General features: G+C 44.7%; 1 protein-coding gene across 3 annotated transcripts in view; it reads right to left on the bottom strand.

Annotated features, from left to right (window-relative positions):
* myo7aa (myosin VIIAa) overlaps positions 1 to 20,866 on the bottom strand; it is a 268,705-nt gene that overhangs the window by 165,496 nt on the left and 82,343 nt on the right. For 2 of the 3 annotated variants that reach the window (XM_072576843.1, XM_072576844.1), the window contains exons 2-5: positions 18,571 to 18,684; positions 13,282 to 13,434; positions 9,005 to 9,189; positions 676 to 797 (exon numbers count right to left, since the gene is read on the bottom strand). In XM_072576843.1, the coding sequence (XP_072432944.1) occupies positions 676 to 797; positions 9,005 to 9,189; positions 13,282 to 13,434; positions 18,571 to 18,684 (574 nt within the window). Of the gene's footprint in view, positions 1 to 675; positions 798 to 9,004; positions 9,190 to 12,065; positions 12,084 to 13,281; positions 13,435 to 18,570; positions 18,685 to 20,866 lie in introns of all 3 variants that reach the window. The other variant, XM_072576845.1, reaches the window with a different exon arrangement.

Raw genomic sequence — 20,866 nt, 5'->3', positions numbered from 1 at the left:
AGAAAGAAAGCCTGATCTTATCGTCCAAACTGGTGCTAACCTCCTCCAATACCTCATCAAGTTCTTTGATATGCAAAAGAATCCAGAGTATCCACTCCCTCCAACACGGACACTCAAGAGCAGCAGGGTCTATTATCTACAAGACACCGCAGAAATCCACCCTTAGACAGCACCTTCCAGACCCACGACCACTACCATCTAGAAGGACAAAGGTAGCAGATACATGGGGACACCACCTCCTGCAGGATTCCCAAGTCACACACCATTCTGACGAGGAAACATATCGCCATTCCTTCACCGTCACAGGGTAAAAATCCTGGAATCTCCTCCCTAAGGGCATTATGGGTGCACCTACAGGACATGGACTGCAACGGTTCAAGACAGCAGCTCACCTTCACCTTCTCAAGAGGGGCAACTAGGGATGGGAACTAAATGCTAGACCAGCCAGAGATGCTGATGTCCCACGTGTGAACGAGAAGAACAACGCTGGGTGTTATTCAGTTCACAGTAGGGCAGGATATATCAAAGATAAACAAGTGATTTGACATTTAACTGTCGGGGCTGCTAAACCATACAAGTTGTGTAAAAAGTCACTCCCGCTGCACCTAGCTGCATTCTCTGCTGGATACTGCATACTTCAGAGCTCAGGGCCTCGACTCAGTTTGCCCAACTCACCTTCCAGAATGGGATTTGCTTCAAGGACCTGCTGCTCAATCCAGGAGTGCTGCCCACTAATAGCTGCCAGGAATTGTAGGATCAGTTTGGTGCTCTCAGTTTTCCCAGCCCCGGACTCACCACTAAAAAAAGGAAAACAAAAATCACAACACTGATTAGATTTGCATTCTACCTCTTGCCTTTAGCCAAACTTGAATAATAAACTCCTAACACCCATTTCTTTGATATAAAAGTATCAAAGGAGTGAAACCTCATCAGAACACACCCACATGGTTTGGACAGTATTTATGCTGCCCACTCTCAATAACAACAGAATAGGTGAGGGATATGGCATTGGAGCAGGACCCTAGACAGGGGAAGAGGGATGGAAATTGAACACAAGATCCAGGACAGGTAGAGACAGAATGGAAAAAAAATGTGAAAATCTCCTGTACATTGTCCTGTCAGAATTCCAACCCAATTGAGATTAGATTAGATTACTTACAGTGTGGAAACAGGCCCTTCGGCCCAACAAGTCCACACCGCCCCGCCGAAGCGCACCCACCCATACCCCTACATCTACATCAACCCCTTACCTAACACTACGGGCAATTTAGCATGGCCAATTCACCTGATCTGCACATCTTTGGACTGTGGGAGGAAACCGGAGCACCCGGAGGAAACCCACGCAGACACAGGGAGAACGTGCAAACTCCACAGTCGCCTGAGGCGGGAATTGAACCCGGGTCTCCGACGCTGTGAGGCAACAGTGCTAACCACTGTGCCACCGTGCCGCCCACATGTCCCTCCCTTGGTCACAGCTAAACCAGGGAGAGCTGATGTCCTACAATGGGGGTTGGCTGACGCTGTTACAATGGAGGGGGGGGGGGTGGGGGGGAAAAGAACTGACACTATTACAATGGGAGTGGGTGAGTAACTGACATTACTACAATGGGGCTTCCAGATTTGTCTCACTAACAATGTTGGTCACAGGAGCCCCACCTGAATCCTTGGTACAGTGATACAGAGAAGGAGCATTCACAAATTCAAAAGTCCTGCTTCTCCCCATATCACGTATTAGGATCAGCTCTCATTATTTCTTGTGTCTTAGAAAAGGACAATCTTTAGCTTATAAAAACCCTTCACACCAGTCAAGTTGTTTTGATTGTAATCACTGGCATCTTAGTTTCCTGATGAATGGGCTTATCCCTGAAACGTTGACTCGCCTGCTTCCTCAGATGCTGTCTGACCTGCTGCGCTTTTCCAGCGCCACCCTTTTCAACTCTGACCTTCCAGCACCTCAAGTGCCACAGAGATCAGATTGGGACTGCAGCTTCTCAATCCCAATTATTGCAGGACTACAGTGGAATGGCATCATGTTCATGACTGCGAGGAAGGAAACAAATGTATTGCAGCCAAACCTGCAGTTGCCGCAAAAGTAGATGGAAAGGCAAGCTGTGAGGCAGTTACAAGCATTTTAGAGATATAGATAGGCTCAGTAAGTTGGCAACTAGAGTATAATGTGGAAAAATGTGAATGTAGAAGGGAGAACAAAAGAACATAATATTACATAAATGGAGGTAAGCGGCAAAGGGACTTGTGCACAAAACAGAGAAAGCTAGCACATGGACAGCAAGTAATCAGGAAGGGTAATGGAACATGGACCCTTATTTCAACAGGGTCAGAGTATAGGAGTAAGGAAATCTTACTGCAACTGTACAAGGTGCTGGGGAGATCCCATCTGAGGCATAGGGAGCAGATTTGGACCTTTATTTTCCGCTGTCTCTCCCCTGGAATGGTAGGTCTAACATATGATCGGCTGAGGATCCTGGGATTGTATTCATTGAAGTTGAGAAGGTTGAGGGGAGATCAATAGAAACTTACAAGATAATACATGGCTTGGAGAGGGCGGATGGCCTGCATCCCAGGGTACTGAAGGAGGTGGCTCGGGAAATCGTGGATGCGCTGGTGATTATTTTCCAGAGTTCAATAGAATCGGGGTCGGTTCCTGAGGATTGGAGGGCAGCTAATGTTGTGCCACTTTTTAAGAAGGGTGGGCGGGAGAAAGCAGGAAATTATAGACCAGTTAGTCTGACCTCAGTGGTGGGAAAGATGCTGGAGTCTATTATAAAGGATGAAATTACGGCACATCTGGATAATCGTAACAGGATAGGTCAGAGTCAGCATGGATTTATGAAGGGGAAATTATGCTTGACTAATCTTCTGGAATTTTTTGAGGATGTAACTCGGAAGATGGACGAGGGAGATCCAGTAGATGTAGTGTACCTGGACTTTCAGAAAGCTTTTGATAAAGTCCCACACAAGAGGTTAGTGAGTAAAATTAGGGCGCACGGGATTGGGGGCAAAGTATTAGATTGGATAGAGAATTGGTTGGCTAATAGGAAACAAAGGGTAGTGATTAACGGCTCCATTTCAGAATGGCAGGCAGTGACCAGTGGGGTACCGCAGGGATCCGTGCTGGGACCGCAGCTTTTTACAATATATGTAAATGATATAGAAGATGGTATCAGCAATAACATTAGCAAATTTGCTGATGATACAAAGCTGGGTGGTAGGGTGAAATGTGATGAGGATGTTAGGAGATTACAGGGTGACCTGGACAAGTTAGGTGAGTGGGCAGATGCATGGCAGATGCAGTTTAATGTGGATAAATGTCTGGTTATCCACTTTGGTGGCAAGAACAGGAAGGCAGATTACTACCTCAATGGTATCAAATTAGGTAAAGGGGCTGTTCAGAGAGATCTGGGTGTTCTTGTCCACCAGTCAATGAAGGCAAGCATGCAGGTACAGCAGGTCGTGAAGAAGGCTAATAGCATGCTGGCCTTCATAACAAGAGGAATTGAGTATAGAAGCAGAGAGGTGCTTCTGCAGCTGTACAGGGCCCTGGTGAGACCACACCTAGAGTACTGTCTACAGTTCTGGTCTCCAAATTTGAGGAAAGACATTCTGGCTATTGAGGGAGTGCAGCGTAGGTTCACGAGGTCAATTCCTGGAATGGCAGGATTGCCTTACACGGAAAGACTGAAGCGACTGGGCTTGTATACCCTTGAGTTTAGAAGACTGAGAGGGGATCTGATTGAAACGTATAGGATTATAAAAGGATTGGACACTCTGGCAGGAGGAAACATATTTCCGCTGATGGGGGAGTGCCGAACCAGAGGACATAACTTAAAAATACGGGGTAGACTATTTAGGACAGAGATGAGGAGAAACTACTTCACCCAGAGAGTGGTGGCTGTGTGGAATGCTCTGCCCCAGAGGGCAGTGGAGGCCCAGTCTCTGGATTCATTTAAGAAAGAATTGGATAGAGCTCTTAAAGATAGTGGAGTCAAGGGTTATGGAGATAAGGCTGGAACAGGATACTGATTGGGAATGATCAGCCATGATCATATTGAATGGCGGTGCAGGCTCGAAGGGCTGAATGGCCTACTCCTGCATCTATTGTCTATTGTCATAAGTGGTTTCCGTTCGGCAGGGATACTAGGATCCGTGGGCGCAGCCTTAGAATTAGAGGGGGTCAATTTAGAACGGAAATGAGACGACATTTCTTCAGCCAGAGTGTGGTGGGCCTGTGGAATTCATTGCCACAGAACGCAGTGGAGGCTGGGATGTTTGGTGTCTTCAAGGCAGAGATTGATAAATTCTTGATCTCGCAAAGAATTAAGGACTACGGGGAGATTCCAGGTAAGTGGAATTGAAATGCCCATCAGCCATGATTGAATGGTGGAGTGGACTCGATGGGCCAAATGGCCTTGCTTCCACTCCTGCGTCTTATGGTCTTATCTAAGGAAAGGATATTATTTCATCAGAGGCAGTTTACTAGGTTGATCCCTGGGACACGCACCATCCAAATTCAGAATGATGATCCCCCGGAATGGCAGGATTGTCTTCTGACCAAAGGCTCAACAGGTTGATGTTTTACTCAATGGGGTTTAGAAGAATGAGAGATGATCACGTTGAAATATCCCAGATTCTCAAGGAGCTTGACAGGGTCAATGTTGAGAGGAGGTTTCCCTTCATGGGAGAGTCCAGGACCAGAGGGTGTAGGCTCCAAATGAAGGGGCACCAATTTAAGACGGAGAAGAAGAAGATACGTGTCTTTGGAACTCCTTGCCATAGAGCGCTGTGGGGGCAGAATCCTTGTGAACATTTAAGGCTGAGACAGAGATTCTTGATCAGTCGAGGGACCAAGGGTGACAGGAAAAGGAGGAAAGCGGAGAGGAAAAAATGGCAGATCAGACGTGATCGTATCAAAAGGGCAGAACAGGCTCAAGGTGCCAGTTGGCCCAATTCTGTTCCATTTTCTCATGTCTTTACAGGTGAGGCAAATCATTTAAGGACCATCCCTTCCTAAATCACAGACTGACCAATAATCGATAATGGTAGGGAACCTGTTTGAATCCAGCAACAGGGTAGTATAACAGTACTCCATTCCCAACTGTCTGTTCAGTGGATAGAATTTTAGTTACTCTTTACGCAAAGACCACACAATTGTAGGAACGGATGGTTTTCTGCTGTATTCCTACTGCAGACTAGATCCTACCAAGGATCAGATACCACAATAACTGAACCACTGCAATAAAGCATTGTAGAGGAGACAAGGCTAGATATTTAATTTTGACACCAGTCTCTCTAGCTTCTGAAACAAAAAAAAGTCTTCCTCATCTAGCACTCAATCCTGATGCTCACAGGCAAAACATGTACGGTGGACAAATTGAGAGATCAATGTGTGCCTTACTCCTTGGTGTTCGGGCAGAAATAAATCCAAACCCAATGTGCTTCAATCTTGATTCTTCCCAATGGCCAATACCCAATGACACTCACAATCACTTTAGATTTGGAGTCAACAGTTTTTTTTTTTTACAAACTATAAAGACCGTATTTGGTTTATTTCACTTTGCTTTTGTTTCCGAACTGAAAAAAGGATTTTTTTTTTTTTTTAAGAACAAAGGAATAAGGAAGGACTCACTGTACTTTTTAAAAAAAAATTTACTGGAACTTAAATCACATGCAAGCTATTGGGATTGGGGTGGAGGGGAAGCAGGGGCAGGGATATGGTGGGGGTAGTGGAAGATGTGACTGTCCAGCTCCTGGTGGTGGTTGTGGTGGTGTAGAGGGTGATCCCTGTACAAAGTAAGATTAGTTATCAGCAACAGGTTGTTTACGCAGCCATAACTGCTCATTATGCCACAATCTGAAGGCCATCTGCTCGTTGCAGGAACCAAAAGGAGAGCGTAATCCTAGCTGGACAGCTTGTAGGTGTGAACAATATAAAGAGAAGTCTTGGGATCTCTAAAAGGGAGGTGGAGCATGCCTCCCGCTCTCCCTGCGGTGAGAATATCCAAGAGTTAAAGAAGGCAGGTTTATTTTTGACCACCAGCTCCTGCAGTTTAACCAATGAAGTCAGAGTTAATAGGATTTGTGAAGCCCGCAATGCCTCCTGTGGAGAAGTCAATGGACTGAAGGATTTGGGAAAGTGAAGGAACGCAAGGACTGGGAACTTTTGAAATGCTGCTCCAAGATATCCCCCACTTGCGTTGTTTTGTCTACCTCCCTCTGGCACTGTCTCCCTCAATGTGCCCATCTGTCGATATCTCAACTTGTCCACCATACATGCTTTGCCTGGGAGCATCAGGATTGGGTGCCAGATGAGGAAGACTTTTTGTATCAGGAGTTCGAGAGACTAGTGTGAAAAACGGATTAGGAGGGGATTAGAGTTTTGCGTAGTAGAGTTTTATGACCAACAGTTCACATATTCGGACTACACAGAAGCAATTAAATTTCTTAAAAAATAAGTTGTCAGTGCTGATAAGTACAGAAACCTGGTTCATGTTTATTGTTAACTGCAGTCGATCAGACGGAAAAATTGGGGATTTTGAGAACTTAGCGAGTTTTGAGAAGATTTGTAGCTCGGGTTGAGGTTCGCTCGCTGAGCTGGAAGGTTCATTTTCAGACATTTTGTCACCTTACTAGGAAGCATCAGTGGGCCTCTGGGTGAAGCACTGCTGATTATTCTTACTTTCTATTTATCTGTTTGGGTTTCTTTGGGTTGGTGATGTCATTTCCTGTTCTTTTTCTCAGGGTATAGTAAATGGGGTCCAAGTCAATATGTTTGTCAATAGAGTTCTGGTTGGAATGTCATGCTTCTAGGAATTCTTGAGAGTATCTCTGTTTGGCTTGTCCTAGGATGAATGTGTTGTCCCAGTTGAAGTGGTGTCCTTCCTTATTTGTATGCAAGGATACTAGTGAGAGAGGGTCATGTCGTTTTGTGAGGGAGGACAATGTCATCCACAAAACGACATGACCCTCTCTCACTAGTATCCTTGCATACAGATAAGGAAGGACACCACTTTGACTGGGTCAACACATTCATCCCAGGACAAGCCAAACAGAGACACCCATGAGAATTCCTAGAAGCATAGTATTCCAACCGAAACTCTAACAAACACACAGAGTTAGACCCCATCTACCATCCCCTCAGAAAAAGAACAGGAAATGACATCACCAACCTAAAGAAACCCAAACAGAGAAATAGAAAGCAGGAATCATCAGCAGTGCTTCACCCAAAGGCCCACTGAAGACGTTGTAGGGTGACAAAAATGTATGAAAAGGAATCTTCCAGCACAGCAAGCAAACCTACGTCCATTTTGTGAACTTTGATAAAATCTTTAACATTTGTGAGTCTAGGATAGTGGGGCTTGCAATTCTAGCATGTTACCCTGAGCGAGGTGTAACCCAAGTGTCAGAACCTTCTTCGCATTCCCTTGGCTGTTACCAGTCTGTTTCTCCAATAGGGCAAAAGGCAAAGGAAATGAAATCAGAAACAGTGATTGGAAATACTGAGCAGTGCAGGCTGACGCAGTGTCTCTCTCTCATCCACACAGTTAACATTTCAGGTTGTGACCTTTCATAAGAACCTGGAATAAGTCTGGCTGTACTGGGAAGGGGCGACACACTGAACACGAAGTTGCTGCTGTAAGTTGGAACCCTGAGAAAAGTCCTGATGGGACTCCAGGAGTTGCAGTTGCCTTGGGAGAAGTTTTAAGCTTGTAATGGGTTGATTTACACGGTCCTGGACATGAGATAAACACCTGACACCAACATGTATGGATAAGTACCACTTACTAACAGGAACGGTGACTCTGCTGTAGCACCCAGGGTTACCAGCATAACTCAACACAACTCACCAGCAACCACCATTCACCCGGCCACCCACTATCCACCAGAAAGCTTCAACATCTGTAAACCTAACCCACGGAATTTACTACCACAGAAAGCATGAAGGGCCAACACAGTATTTATTTCAATAAGGGATTGGATAGAGCACTTGGGGATAAAGCGATCTAAAAAGAGCATGGGGAGACAGTGGGAACAGGGGATGGAATGACCAACTATGATCACACTGGATGACAGAGTGGCGGATTCCTACTCCTGGTTTTCTAGGGTTTTCCTGTAAACAATAAAATAAAGCTCTCTCAATATGGCAGTTGAGGTCACCAGAAAGGGAGAAGGTTCCATGCACTGTTCCTCTTTGCTGGTCAATGGCAAAAGATGTAGCCAGGATTGAACCTGCCAGATGGAAGATCTCAAAATAACACAAACACGTGGATCCTCACTGCTGAGGGGATTGCCAATGATGGGAGCACCATCTTCTCTCCACAGCTGCTGCCAAATGCAACAGATATTTCCAATGTTTTGGGGTTTTTTTTCATAGAATCCCTACAGTGTGGAAACAGACCATTTGGCCCAACAAGTCCACACCGACCCTCCAAAAAAAAAAGAGTAACCCACCTAGACCCATTCCCCTACCCTATTAGAGAGTCAGAGATATACACAGCATGGAAACAGACCCTTCGGTCCAACACGCCGACTAGATATCCCAACCCAATCTAGTTCCACTTGCCAGCACCTGGCCCATATCCCTCCAAATGCTTTCTATTTATATACCCATCCAGATGCCTTTTAAAAATGTTGCAATTGTACTAGCCTCCATTTCCCCTGACTAACTGCACCTAACCTACATACCCTTGAACACTATGGGCCAATTTAGCATGGCCAATCCACCTAACCTGTGCATCTTTGGACTGTGGGAGGAAACCAAAGCACCCTGAAGAAATGCTCGCAGTCACGGTAAGAATGTGCAAACTCCATACAGACAGTTGCCAGAGACTGGAATCGAACCCGGGTCCCTAGCACTGTGAGGCAGCAGTGCTAACCACTGAGCCACCGTGCTGCCCTTTAGCTTCCAATTCCCAGCGATGGTGATTGATAAAACAGGAGGCGGCGAGAAGTGGCAATGTGGAGTGACCAGGGTGCGGTCCTTACTGACCTGATGATACAGCACTGGTCCTTGTTAGCTCGCTGCATGTTGAAGTAGCAGTTATCAGCAATGGCAAAGATGTGTGGTGGCATTTCACCGATCTTTCGGTTGGTGTAATACCGGATTTGTTCAGCCGTGTAGATTGGCAGCAGCTGGTAGGGATTCACTGCAACCAGGATCGAACCAGTGTACGTCTGAAAAGGAGAGGCACCATGGTAACGTTAGCAAGTCTGCTAACTGAGGTGACTACGCTGGACGAGAAAACTCTAGAAATTCAATTCCACAGAAAAACACAAAGCAACTGCTCAATTTGGCAGTGATTGATGGATGGGCAGGAATTGACCACGTGGTGCACTAAATTGGAGCAACTTACCATGGGATAAGTCATCTAGCTCTTCCAATCCCAGTCACACTCACTGCTCCTGCAAAGAATCCCCCTACACCCAGCATGTTTCACTTTCCCAGTTTAGTTGGAGAGCGCAGATTTGGGCTGAATGGTTTAAAAACAGCTCTCCAACGTGATCAGTGTAACTCATGCCTCTCCATTCCCCTAGTAGGGATATCTGCCCAGTCCTTAAACACATCTACATCTGTCTGCCCGAGTTGCCAGTAACAAGGTATCACTGTCTCACCAGATTCTGGGCGAAGAAGCACTCTGAGTTCCCTCCTTGATGGTCTCACGTTTCACTCATTCCTGAGAGCAGGAACGATCTGTATCCACCATCAAAACTTCATTAGTGCCATCTCAGCCTTCCACTTTTCAAAAAGAAGTGACCCAGCCTGTTTGTCCTCTTCACCAGAAACATATCACCATTCCTTCAGTGTTACTGGGTCAAAATCCTGGAACTCCCTCCCCAGAGGCACTGCCATTAGAAGTCCACAGCACAGAGAGAAAATAAAAAAGAGCCCTTTGGCCCATCATCAAAAACAACCATCCAACTAGTCTAATCCCCTTTTCCAGCACTTGGCCCATTGCCTTGTAATTGCGAAGACTTCCTATAGTACATTGACAAGGGAGGCAGCTCACCACCACCTTCAAGAGCAACTAGGGACAGCCAATAAATACTGGCCCAGCCAATGACACCCACACAGAGGGGGAATTTTTTTAAAAAATGGCATCAAGTTTGTAAATCCATTTCCCCTCACGCCCCCAGCTCACCTTCTACAGTGGCTCTGTATATTCTAACAGTGACCAGAATTGGATGCAATACTTTGGGTGGACTCCAACCCATACTACACACCAACCAGTTTAAGAAACCTTCCTACTTTTCAATTCTGCCCCTCTCAAAAACATAGCCCAGTGCTTGTTTTTTTTCAAAAATACTCACGACTGTATAGACTCATCTTCATATGGAAATACACCACTTCCTTGCGTTTCGCACCTAATGCAATACTTCAGTTATTTGTGTGAAAATAAATTGTTGATAATAGCCATGAAGAGAGCTCCGAGCACTGATCCTTATGGGACCACAGTTCCCATTCCATATAACCAAAAACCTTCCAGGGCTACACTTGACTGCAAAAGATAGTGCGCGTCATTGCTGAACAGCCAGGAATTGCTGCTATTGCACAGATGTTGAGAACCTCAAGACTTCAGAAAATATTTAAGGATGTTGCCAGGGTTGGGAGGATTTGACCTATAGGGAGAGGCTGAAAAGGCTGAATCTGTTTTCCCTGGAGCATCAGAGGCTGAGGAGATTATAGGAGGACCTTATAGGAGGTTTATAAAATCATGAGGGGCATGGATCAGGTGAATAGTCATGATCTTTTCCCCAGGGTAAGGGAGCCCAAAACTAGAGGCTTAAAGTGAGAGGGGAAAGATATAAAAAAAGGGACCTTAAGGGATAACGCTTTCACTCAGAGGATGGTGTGTGTATGGAATGAGCTGCCAGAGGAAGTGGAGGCTGGTACAATTACAACATTTAAAAAGGCATCTGGATGGACACACAAATAGGAAGGGTTTAAGAGGGGATATGGGCCAAATGGGACTAGATTAAAATGCATTAAAGTAGGATACCTGGTTGGCATGGATGATGTGGACAGAAGGGAATGTTTCTGTGCTGGACATCTGACTTAATGACCCTTCAAGTTTGCTCCCCCATCTCAAACATCATCTGTGCAAGCACGCCACTGCTGCTCAATATGCACATTTCCTGTGCGCCTTGGAATGTTTACCATATTAAAAAAGGTGCCAAGTATAGATTGGATTATAGGGAGCTCTGGTGTGGTAATATCATTTTGTTACCTCTAGACCAGTAGTCCCTGCTGCTCCAGAGGTATATCTTAACATCTCTGAACAGGTTGGATTTGAAACAATCTAGCCAGGATTGTTGTTGATGAGGCAAGGATATACATTACATGGCAGCTAGCTCGGCTAATATCCCAAAGCCTTTCATAGATATCCTCCAGAACCACTGACACTGAATTCTCTCATCACCCCACCACAAAACAAAACTGAGTTAGATGTAGTTCTTAAAGCTAAAGGAATAAAAGAGGCTGTGGGGAAAGTGGGATCAGGGGATGGAGTTGGATGATTAGTCAGAATGGTGGAGCAGGCCTGAAGGACCGAATGGCCTACTCCTGTTCCTACATAGGATAGCTCCTCATCCTTAGTCGCGCCATCAGATTATCTCCCAACATCTGGAGTCAAGAACCGACATGAGTCCTGGCTGCACCGAGACATCTGTAATCTACGTTAAATAGAATTAACAACAAGCCCTGTACCCCAAGCCAAAATCACTTGATGGATTATTAAAATAAAAATCAGCAAATGCATCATTTGTCAAGTTTCTTATTAAGACCCAACACCGACCAAGATGACCTGACACCGAAACAGGACACTGATAGCATGAATCAAGTTACACAGGAACAGGAGGAAGTCACTTATAGAATGAAAATGGTTATATAATGCACCGATGACAACATAAAAGAGGTGCTCTTAATGAGATGGGAAACCCAATACCAAGTTTGAGCCATGCAGAGTGCAGCCTTTGAAGATGGATGTGAACAATTGTGTGTGTCATAACGTGTGATACTTAAGTTGGAGGTGGTGTTCATAGCGAGTACTTACCCTCCCTCCACAGTTTGTCTGCAGAAAAAGTAGGCAACGGATTAAAAGCAAAGGCCGGGAAACAGGTACAAATAAAAAAAAAGGCACAGTTTTGAAATAAAGTTTTGTTTTTAAACATTTATATAGCACCATTCATGTCTTCAGGATATCCCAAAGCAGTCAGTCAATGCAAAAAAAGTGTCACAACACATAAAATAACAGATGACCAAATGCAAAGGAACCAAAAGGAGAGTTAGGATCACTCCATCTATTTTTCAAACATCACAGCTACAATAAGTAGGGAGCCAAAAAGCAGCAGTTCCTCGGCCACACACAGGAATCCCCACCCCCTTCCAACTCTCCCAAGCCACACCAAAGACTAAACCACTTGGTGCATGGCTCCAGTAGCTTCCCCTGGAACCAATCCAAGCAACGAGAGGGGTGGAGGCCTGTCTTCCAAGGCCCAGCGAAGTCCCAGCGAAAGGTGGTAGACCAACTCAGCTCACGTCATTTGTACAATTTAGATGAGTTTGCCCAACAGAATACTCTAGGTGGCAAGGAAGACTTCGCGAAGCCTCCAATAGCAGGGTCAACTCAAAGTACCTTCATCCCAAGTACCTCTTGCCACTGGCATACAACTTTTTATGAAACACCGATACTGGGGAGCATGTCACAAAGCTGGGATTAAACTGCACTCTTGCAGGAGCTTGGAGCTACTCATTAATGTCAGCACAGTCCTACTATGTAAGCAGCTCCATGGAAACAACGTGAAAGAAATTGGTAAAGTTGGTGCTATCCCAGAAGGACAGTAAGAGGTTGCACTCTCAGAGAGAAGAATGACTGATGGCGAGTTTAACCAGAGGGTCACCATATTTTACTCAAGGGGCAGTATTGCGAAAGTGGGGCCTTTGTGATAGCGTGGGCTGGGGTGGGAATGGAACCCAACGTTAGCGTATTAAACATATAGGAATCAAATAACAAAAGGATCTAGCCTTCCATAGGTTAAGGATTTGCAATGGTTTATGGAAATGGCAAGGAGTAATTTAATTATCAAGATGGTCAGTCATTGTAATGGACAAGCAGGTCAGCTCTTTGTCTGTGAGAATAGAACAGTTTGTTCATCCATTTGCCAATCCAATGAGCACATCTCATACCTCAAGCAGAAATGCATTTTAAAAAGCCCACACTCATCTGTTCACTGCTCTCAAGAAACTGTAGGATGTTGGTTCATACTCACATAAATTAAACGCTCCCTATACCGAATGAGGAGGTTACGCAGAATTCCAGCTTCATTCAAGTCTCCCAGGCGGATCATATCTTCCACTCCATGGATGGACGTTGGATGCATTGGCTTAATATTGGTGGCATTCTGAGGGGAAATCCAGTGCTCCTGGGAGGTCCAGGAGGGAAATAGACAACAGAAAGAAAGAGAGCCTGCATTTACACTATTGCTCCACTTGAACAAAGAAATAAATGACACAGCCAATTCCTACCTGCATCAATGGTTAAAATAATTAGCAGTGACTTTGTACACTCCGATTAAAAGAAAGCATCACAGCTCTTTAGCAATGTAACGATGTCCTACAGAGTTTGAGCTGTACAGCACAGAAACAGATCCTTCTGATCAGGCATTCCAATCTGACCTAGCCCATTCACCAGCACCCAGCCCATATCCCTCCCAACCCTTCCTATTCATATACCCATCCAAATGCCTCTTAAACGTTGCAATTGTACCAGCCTCCATCACTTCCTCTGGCAGCTCATTCTATACACACACCTCCCTCTGTGTGAAAAGTTGCCTCTCAGGTCCCTTTTAAGTCGTCCCCCTCTCACCCTAAACCTATGCCTCTAGTTTTAAACTCCCCACCCTAGGATCTCATCTGAACTCACTAAATTTCTGAGGCTCTTGCAGAAAAATAGATTATATTCCTGCTCTAAGACTAAGATGGTCTCTTCAGTCACAGGAAACGGTATAATGGCAAAGTAAAAATGGGAAAAATGTTATGACCATTAGAATGATTGGGCAACAACCAAGCATTAACTAATACGGAGGACATTTTTGTTTATCTAACACTGTACTCGTGGAAGTTCAAGTGGATCTCTTACAATTTGTCACGTTGATTAATTAGCACTTGATGATGCTCAGGGGGCCTAAAAGGGTAAATGGAACATTTTTCACATTCAGAAACAGCAGCATTAGCCTCAGACACAGAGACCAGTCTGACATTGCATGCAGCAGGCAAAGAACTGCCTTAGACATTAGTCCTATTATTCTCTGGCAGCACTTCCCCAAGGTAAGGCCATGGGGGTCAGAGGTAATGGCAACTGTGGAGCTCTGGCCAAGTTCTAATGGATATACAGCCATCCTCCTGCTCGCTCAGTGCTTGCTCGAGGGTTTTAGCAAGAGCTGGAAGGTACATCATTCACAAAATGTTGAACCAATAGCATTTCAATGCAAAAGTCTATCACAAGTACAATCCAATTATTCCATCACAGAGTGGGAAATACTTGCTCTGGCCCCAATATGACAAGGTTCTAATATGGACCTGTTGGATAAGCAATTGTTATGGACCAGACCAAGTCCCCTCAATATTCAGAAGATAGCCTGGACCCTAACCTTTTCTTATTTTGAAAAGGTAGATGGAAGATGTTGCATTCCAGATGCAGCATTCCAGATGCAATTCATTTGGTCAAACTACCATATTTAAAAGCAAACTACATTTTTTCAAACACTAAAATGCAGCAAAAAAAAGTAACTTGGAGTAACAGATTATTAACTATTAATTAACTGTTCCAATATAGTTTCCATTCCAAACACACACTTGGCAAAAAAGTGAATTCAGAATGCAGATTTTCTCACCTGCAACTCTAGCAGCAGAGAAAGAACCCCAGCTTTTAGCTATAACAGAGAGGAAAATGTAGAGAAAAAAAAACCCAGAGGGAGAGTGTAGTAGGGAGAGATGTACTGCAGCTTCCAAATCCTGCTGAGACCCCAGCAACATCTGCTGAAAGTGAAAACGAAAAACCCCTGGTTCTGTGGGAGCTTGACCCCACCCAGCTAGGCTGCTTCTATTGTTGAAACATTTTAAAGAAAACTACACACATTCTAAGGCTTCACAAGTTGTTTACTCTAGGAGTTTTTGATAGACACAAATGGTACCTCTGCCTTAAAATCTCTCCAAGAAGGGAAAACACACCACTTAAAGCCATTTTATCATCACATGCTTCACCATGGAAACGGATTGAAAATGGAAATGATTGGCCACACAAACCACTGACAAATGTATCACCAAGACGACAACAACTCTTTGGGAAAAAAGGACAGGGATGTAACTTTGGCATTTGCTATAAACCTGGTACCCAAACTGCCACTGTGAACTGATTACCAAATCCCAGTAAGAACGCCAAAACTCCATTAGATTTACAAAGGAGTCAATGGGATGGAAAACACACTTTTAAAAAAAAAAGGGTCAATCTGATGACTTTTGCTGAACACCAACACAACCAACTGTGAAAAGAAACGGTTATCAAGCCACGACTGAAAGCATTTTGAAACGTTATTGTAGAAAGATGGCCAGACACGATACAAGAGGTGCCAGGCACTGTCAGATACTTTTGGCCAGACAGGGATGAACAAGCTATCTCATGAGATGGGAATGTGTAAAGGGACGGTTTATAAATTTCTAAACACGTGCTTGCAATCAATGCTCTTGGCCAGGGCAAACTATCACAGCTGTAGTACAGACATATGGCCATCGAGGGAACACAATACCTGGCACAGGATCCTGCACACTGGGCAAGTGATCAATGACAATGGTAATGAGGAGACACGGAGAAGATACAAGGCGAGCGAGAGTCACCAACCTCATCAACACCAAGAATCTGTACACACCCCAGAGAAAGTGAGGACTGCAGATCAGAGTCTAGAGAGAGTGTGATGGTGGAAAAGCACAGGTCAGGCAACATCTGAGGAGCAGGAGAATCGATGATTCAGGCATAAGCCATCCATCAGGAATTCCTTTGCTCAAAATGGAGATTCTTCTCGGATGCTGCCCGACTGCTGTGCTTTCCCAGCGGCACACTCTTGATTCTGTACACACTCCCCAAGGCTTGGTCAGTCCCTGAAAGATAGTAACAGCTTTATTCATAGAACGTGGTGGTGGTTTTCATCTATGCCCCATGTAATTATCCAAATTTCCAACTGTCAGATTGTTCAAGAACAATGTGCGGCAGATTCAACGAGTAAAATATTCATCCTGTCCTGTACAATAGGAGAAAGCGAGGACTGCAGATGCTGGAGATCAGAGTCGAAGGGTGAGGCGCTGGAAAAGCACAGCAGGTCAGGCAGCATTCGAGGAGGAGAGTTGAAGTGTCAAGCATAAGCTCTTCATTGGGAATTGGCTTGAAACTTCAACTCTCCTGCTCCACGGATGCACTGGCTGTGCTTTTCCAGCACCACACTCTGACTCTGTCCTGTACAGGGACCACACTTGGCAATGGGCCACATTACAGACAGACCTTTTACGCAAAATGGGGCATACACCAAGCGGCACCCTCCTCACAACATCACATCCTACTGAGCAAATTGAGTTCGCCACTAAATCAAGGATATAGGCCTACCAGAACCAAAAGATCACATCTGGAAGGGAAGTTAGGGTGATGTTATCCAACTTTTATCTTTTTAAGTTCAGAAATAGAATCCCTACAGTGTGGAAGCAGGCCACTCAGCCCATTAAATCCACACTGACCTCCAAAAGATTATCCCACTCACACTTACCTCATCCCTGTAACCCCATATTTCCCATGGCTAACCCACCTAACCTACACATCCCTCAACACTATGGGCAGTTTAGCATGGCCAACCCATCCTAACCTGTACATCTTTAACTGTGGGAGAAAACCTGAGCAAACCCATGCAGACATGGGGAGAACATGCAAACTCAGGTTGGAATTAAACTCAGATCCTGGTGATGTGAGCCACCAGTACTAACCACTGAGCTGACCTGGGTTGGAAATATAGCACAAATGTCATGAAAAACAAAGGAAAATAATGGATTGTGCATGACTAATGTTACGGTGGTGCATTACTGCCAAATCCAAATAAGGGACAGAATATCAGAGTCACACATCCAACCAAAGGATCCTGGTTATCCATAAAAGGTACCCAGTGTGCAAGGAGCAGAGATTCCATAAAGTCAAGCCACCAACTGATGCAATGTTGAGGAGACCCAGAAACCACATAGCACTCCAGCCTTCCACAGAACCCACAAAAGATACACACCTTCATTTTCTGAGTGCAACCAACAGGTAAACAATTGATTCAAAAAACACAAGAGACCAACGCACAAACTATTGAAAACGCATTCAAAGTTTAGTTCTTCCACAAGTTATCCTATCATGCAATCCAGACACTTATATAACACACCTACATATTACATACAGCCTCAAAATGTTACCATCCTGGCTTCTTCATAAATACTTTGACTTACAGGGTCGATGTTTTCATTTGGTTCATGATATTTGCCCTTCGGGAAATATAAAAGTGGTGTTACTGCTTTAAACAGCTGAAAAAACAGGAATGAGCCAAGGTCTAGGATCATCCACATGACCAGCAGCATACTTGAGCTGCTCGTGACCTTGGGGCGCAGGCTCATTGTTCCCTGAAAGTGGACTCCCAGGTAGACAGGATGGTGAAGGCAGCATTTGGTATGCTTACCTTTATTGGTCAGAGCATTGAGTATTGAAGTTGGAAGGTCATGTTGTGGCTGTACAAGACATTGGTTAGGTCACTTTTAGACTGCACATACAATTCTGGGTCTCCCTTCTATAGGAAGGAAGGATGCTGCGAAACTGGAGACTGTTCCGAAAAGATTTACAAGGGTTTTTGCCAGGGTTGGAGAGTTTGAGCTATAGGGATGAAAGACTGGGGCGGTTTTCCCTGGAGCATTGAGGGGAGTGACCTTATAAAATAATGAGGGGCATGGATAGAGTGAAGGGCCAAGGTCTTTTCCCCAGGGTGGGGGGGGGGGGGGGGGGGGGGGGGAAGTCCAAAACTAGAAGGCATAGGTTTAGGGTGAGAGAGGGGAAAGATTTAAAAGGGATCTAAGGGGCAATGTTTTCATACAGAGGCTGGTGTGTGTATGGAATGAGCTGCCAGAGGAATTGGAGGCTGGTACAAATACAACATTTAAAAAGGCATCTGGATGGGTATATGAACAGTAAGGGTTTAGAGGGACAAGTGCTGGAAAATGAGAATAGATTTATTTAGATTAGCTGGTCGGCATGGATGAGTTGGACTGAAGGGTCTGTTTCCGTGCTTTACGCCTCTATGACTAAAGGATCTCTTCCCAAGTTTTAGTTACAGAACAATTTAAGTTTATCTTGCAACCAAATCAGCTTGAGATTTTGAAGTGTATTGAATCTACATTAATTGATCAGTCTGGGTGTGAGAGAGACTGACCAGTGTGAAGGAATACAAGACTAACAGAACGATGAGATGGCAGTAAACAGATGGCAGAATACTCACATTGCCTTCATCGTCCACAACCTGAATTTGTCCGGAGTCACAGAGTTTCACTACCGCCCCGATAGGAACTTCAAACTCTCGCCCAGTCTTCAGATCTAACCAGACATAATCCCCCTGGAGAGACACAGACGGTTCATGGTCAGCTTGTGTTACTGGAGGGGGGAAAAGATTTATCTGCAATTAAACCTCCATTATTAATTTTATACTGTCCAGTGAAGAGTGCAGCCCACATTGTCACATCACTAGCGAGGCCTAGAACAAGTTTTAATAATCCAGGTTTCCCTTTTTAATCATAGAACACAACAGTACAACACAGGAACAGGCCCTGCAGCCCACCATGCAATTCTAAACAGGATACCTAAAATCAAACTGCTCACCTCTGCCTGCCCTTGGTCCATCTGCCTCCAATCCTTGCTTACTCATGTAAGTATCTAAAAGTCCCCTAAACACCCATATCGTATCTGCCTCCACCATCACCCCTAGCGTGTTCCAGACACCTACCACTCTGTATAATTGGATGCCCCCTAGTGAGAATCATTTCAACTCTGGGATTAAGATTCTGACCATCAACCCTCATCTATGCATCTCATAATTTCTTAGACTTCTATCAAGTCTCCCTTCAGACTCCACCGCTCCAGAGAAAACAATCGGAGTTTTTCCTAGCCTCTCCTTTAGCTCATACTGCCTGGATGAGGGGGTATCTTGGTAAACCTCTTCTGCACCCTGTCCAAAGCTCCACATCCTTCCTGTAATGTGGCAACCAGAATGGAACACAATATTGCCTCTCTCAACCATGTCCCCTCTCAATCCCCTCTGCTCAAAAAGGAAAACAACCCTAGTCTGTCCAATCTTTCCATCACTGAAATTCTCCAGTTCAGGCCATATTTTGGTAAATCTCTTCTACACCCTCCCCAGTGCTATCACATCCCTCCTATAAACATGGAGTCCAGAATTGCCCATATACTCTAGCTGTGACCTAACCAATGTTTTATACCTAACCAGCATCACCTCCCCGCTCTTAAACTCTATATCTTGGCTAATAAAGACTCACGTGTCTTTGTAACCATGTTATTTAACTGTCTTCATGCCTTAAGGGATTGGTGCACATCCACATTAGAAAAGCTTCTCTGATCCTTAGTGCTTCCCAAGGTCCTACCACTCATGTTTTCTCTTGTCTTGCTTATCCTTCATCACCTCATACTTATCTGCATGGAATCCCATTTATCTCTGACCAACCCATCCAGATCTTCCTGTAATCTAAGGCTGTCACAATTTGGCACTCCATCAATTTCTGTGTATTCTTCCTGAGCCCCAGCATTTCACTGGGATGGGTATTTCCACAGTGCTAATAACAGCTTGGACCATAGTTTAGTACAATCACAGTGCTCCATCACAACAGCTTGTAGAATTAAAATTAAACTCATCAAGTCTGGAATTGGAAGCAGTGGTGACAATGAACATGGTTGGGCGGTGGGGGGGGTGAAAAAGGGGGAAAAAAAAAAAGAGATGAGTAAAAGATCGTAGAAGAGGGAGGATAGAAAAACGTGAAGGAAGTGTGTGTGTGGCAGGGTGTGCACACACAGACAGAGGAAGAAATCGGCTAGCAACAACTGAAATAAATACAAATCTAGTTTCAGGTGTTATCCAGGATTACCCTCAAAAAAGGTATTTCTCACAGTCATAGAATTGTACAGCACAAAGTAGACCCTTTACAGAGGTACTTCAATTAAACATCATTCAATTATCCAAATACCGGATTATCCAGCATGATCGCAAGGGCCCAATGCTCGGCTAAACTAGGTCACCCAGCATTAGATTATCCAGAATTCGATTTGCCAAACGAAATATTCCCCGCCTGCGTCCTTTGAATAATCGAGGTTCCTCTGTAGTCCAACTTGTCCACGCTGACCAGATATCCTAACCTAATCTAGTCCCATTTGCCAGCACTTGGCCCATATCCCTCTAACCCCTTCCTATTCACGTACCCATCCAGATGCCTTTTAAATGCTGTAATTGTATCAGCCTCCATCACTTCCTCTGGCAGCTCATTCCATTTGTGCACAATGCTCTGCATGAAAAAGTGGTCCCTCAGGTCCCTTTTAAATTTTTCCCCTCTCACCCTAAACCTATGCCCTCTATTCTGGACTCCCGTATCCTGGGGAACAAAAAAGGTCTTGGCTATTCACCATATCCATGCCCCTCATGATTTTATAAACCTCTATAAAAGGTCATCCCTCAGCCTCTGATGCTCCAGGGAAAATAGTCTCAGCCTACTTAGCCTCTCCCTCGAGCTCAA

This window comes from Chiloscyllium punctatum, chromosome 9 (genome assembly GCF_047496795.1).
Source record: "Chiloscyllium punctatum isolate Juve2018m chromosome 9, sChiPun1.3, whole genome shotgun sequence".
Classification (NCBI taxonomy): Eukaryota; Metazoa; Chordata; class Chondrichthyes; order Orectolobiformes; family Hemiscylliidae; genus Chiloscyllium; species Chiloscyllium punctatum.
This window is presented reverse-complemented; position numbering and strand designations above follow the sequence as displayed.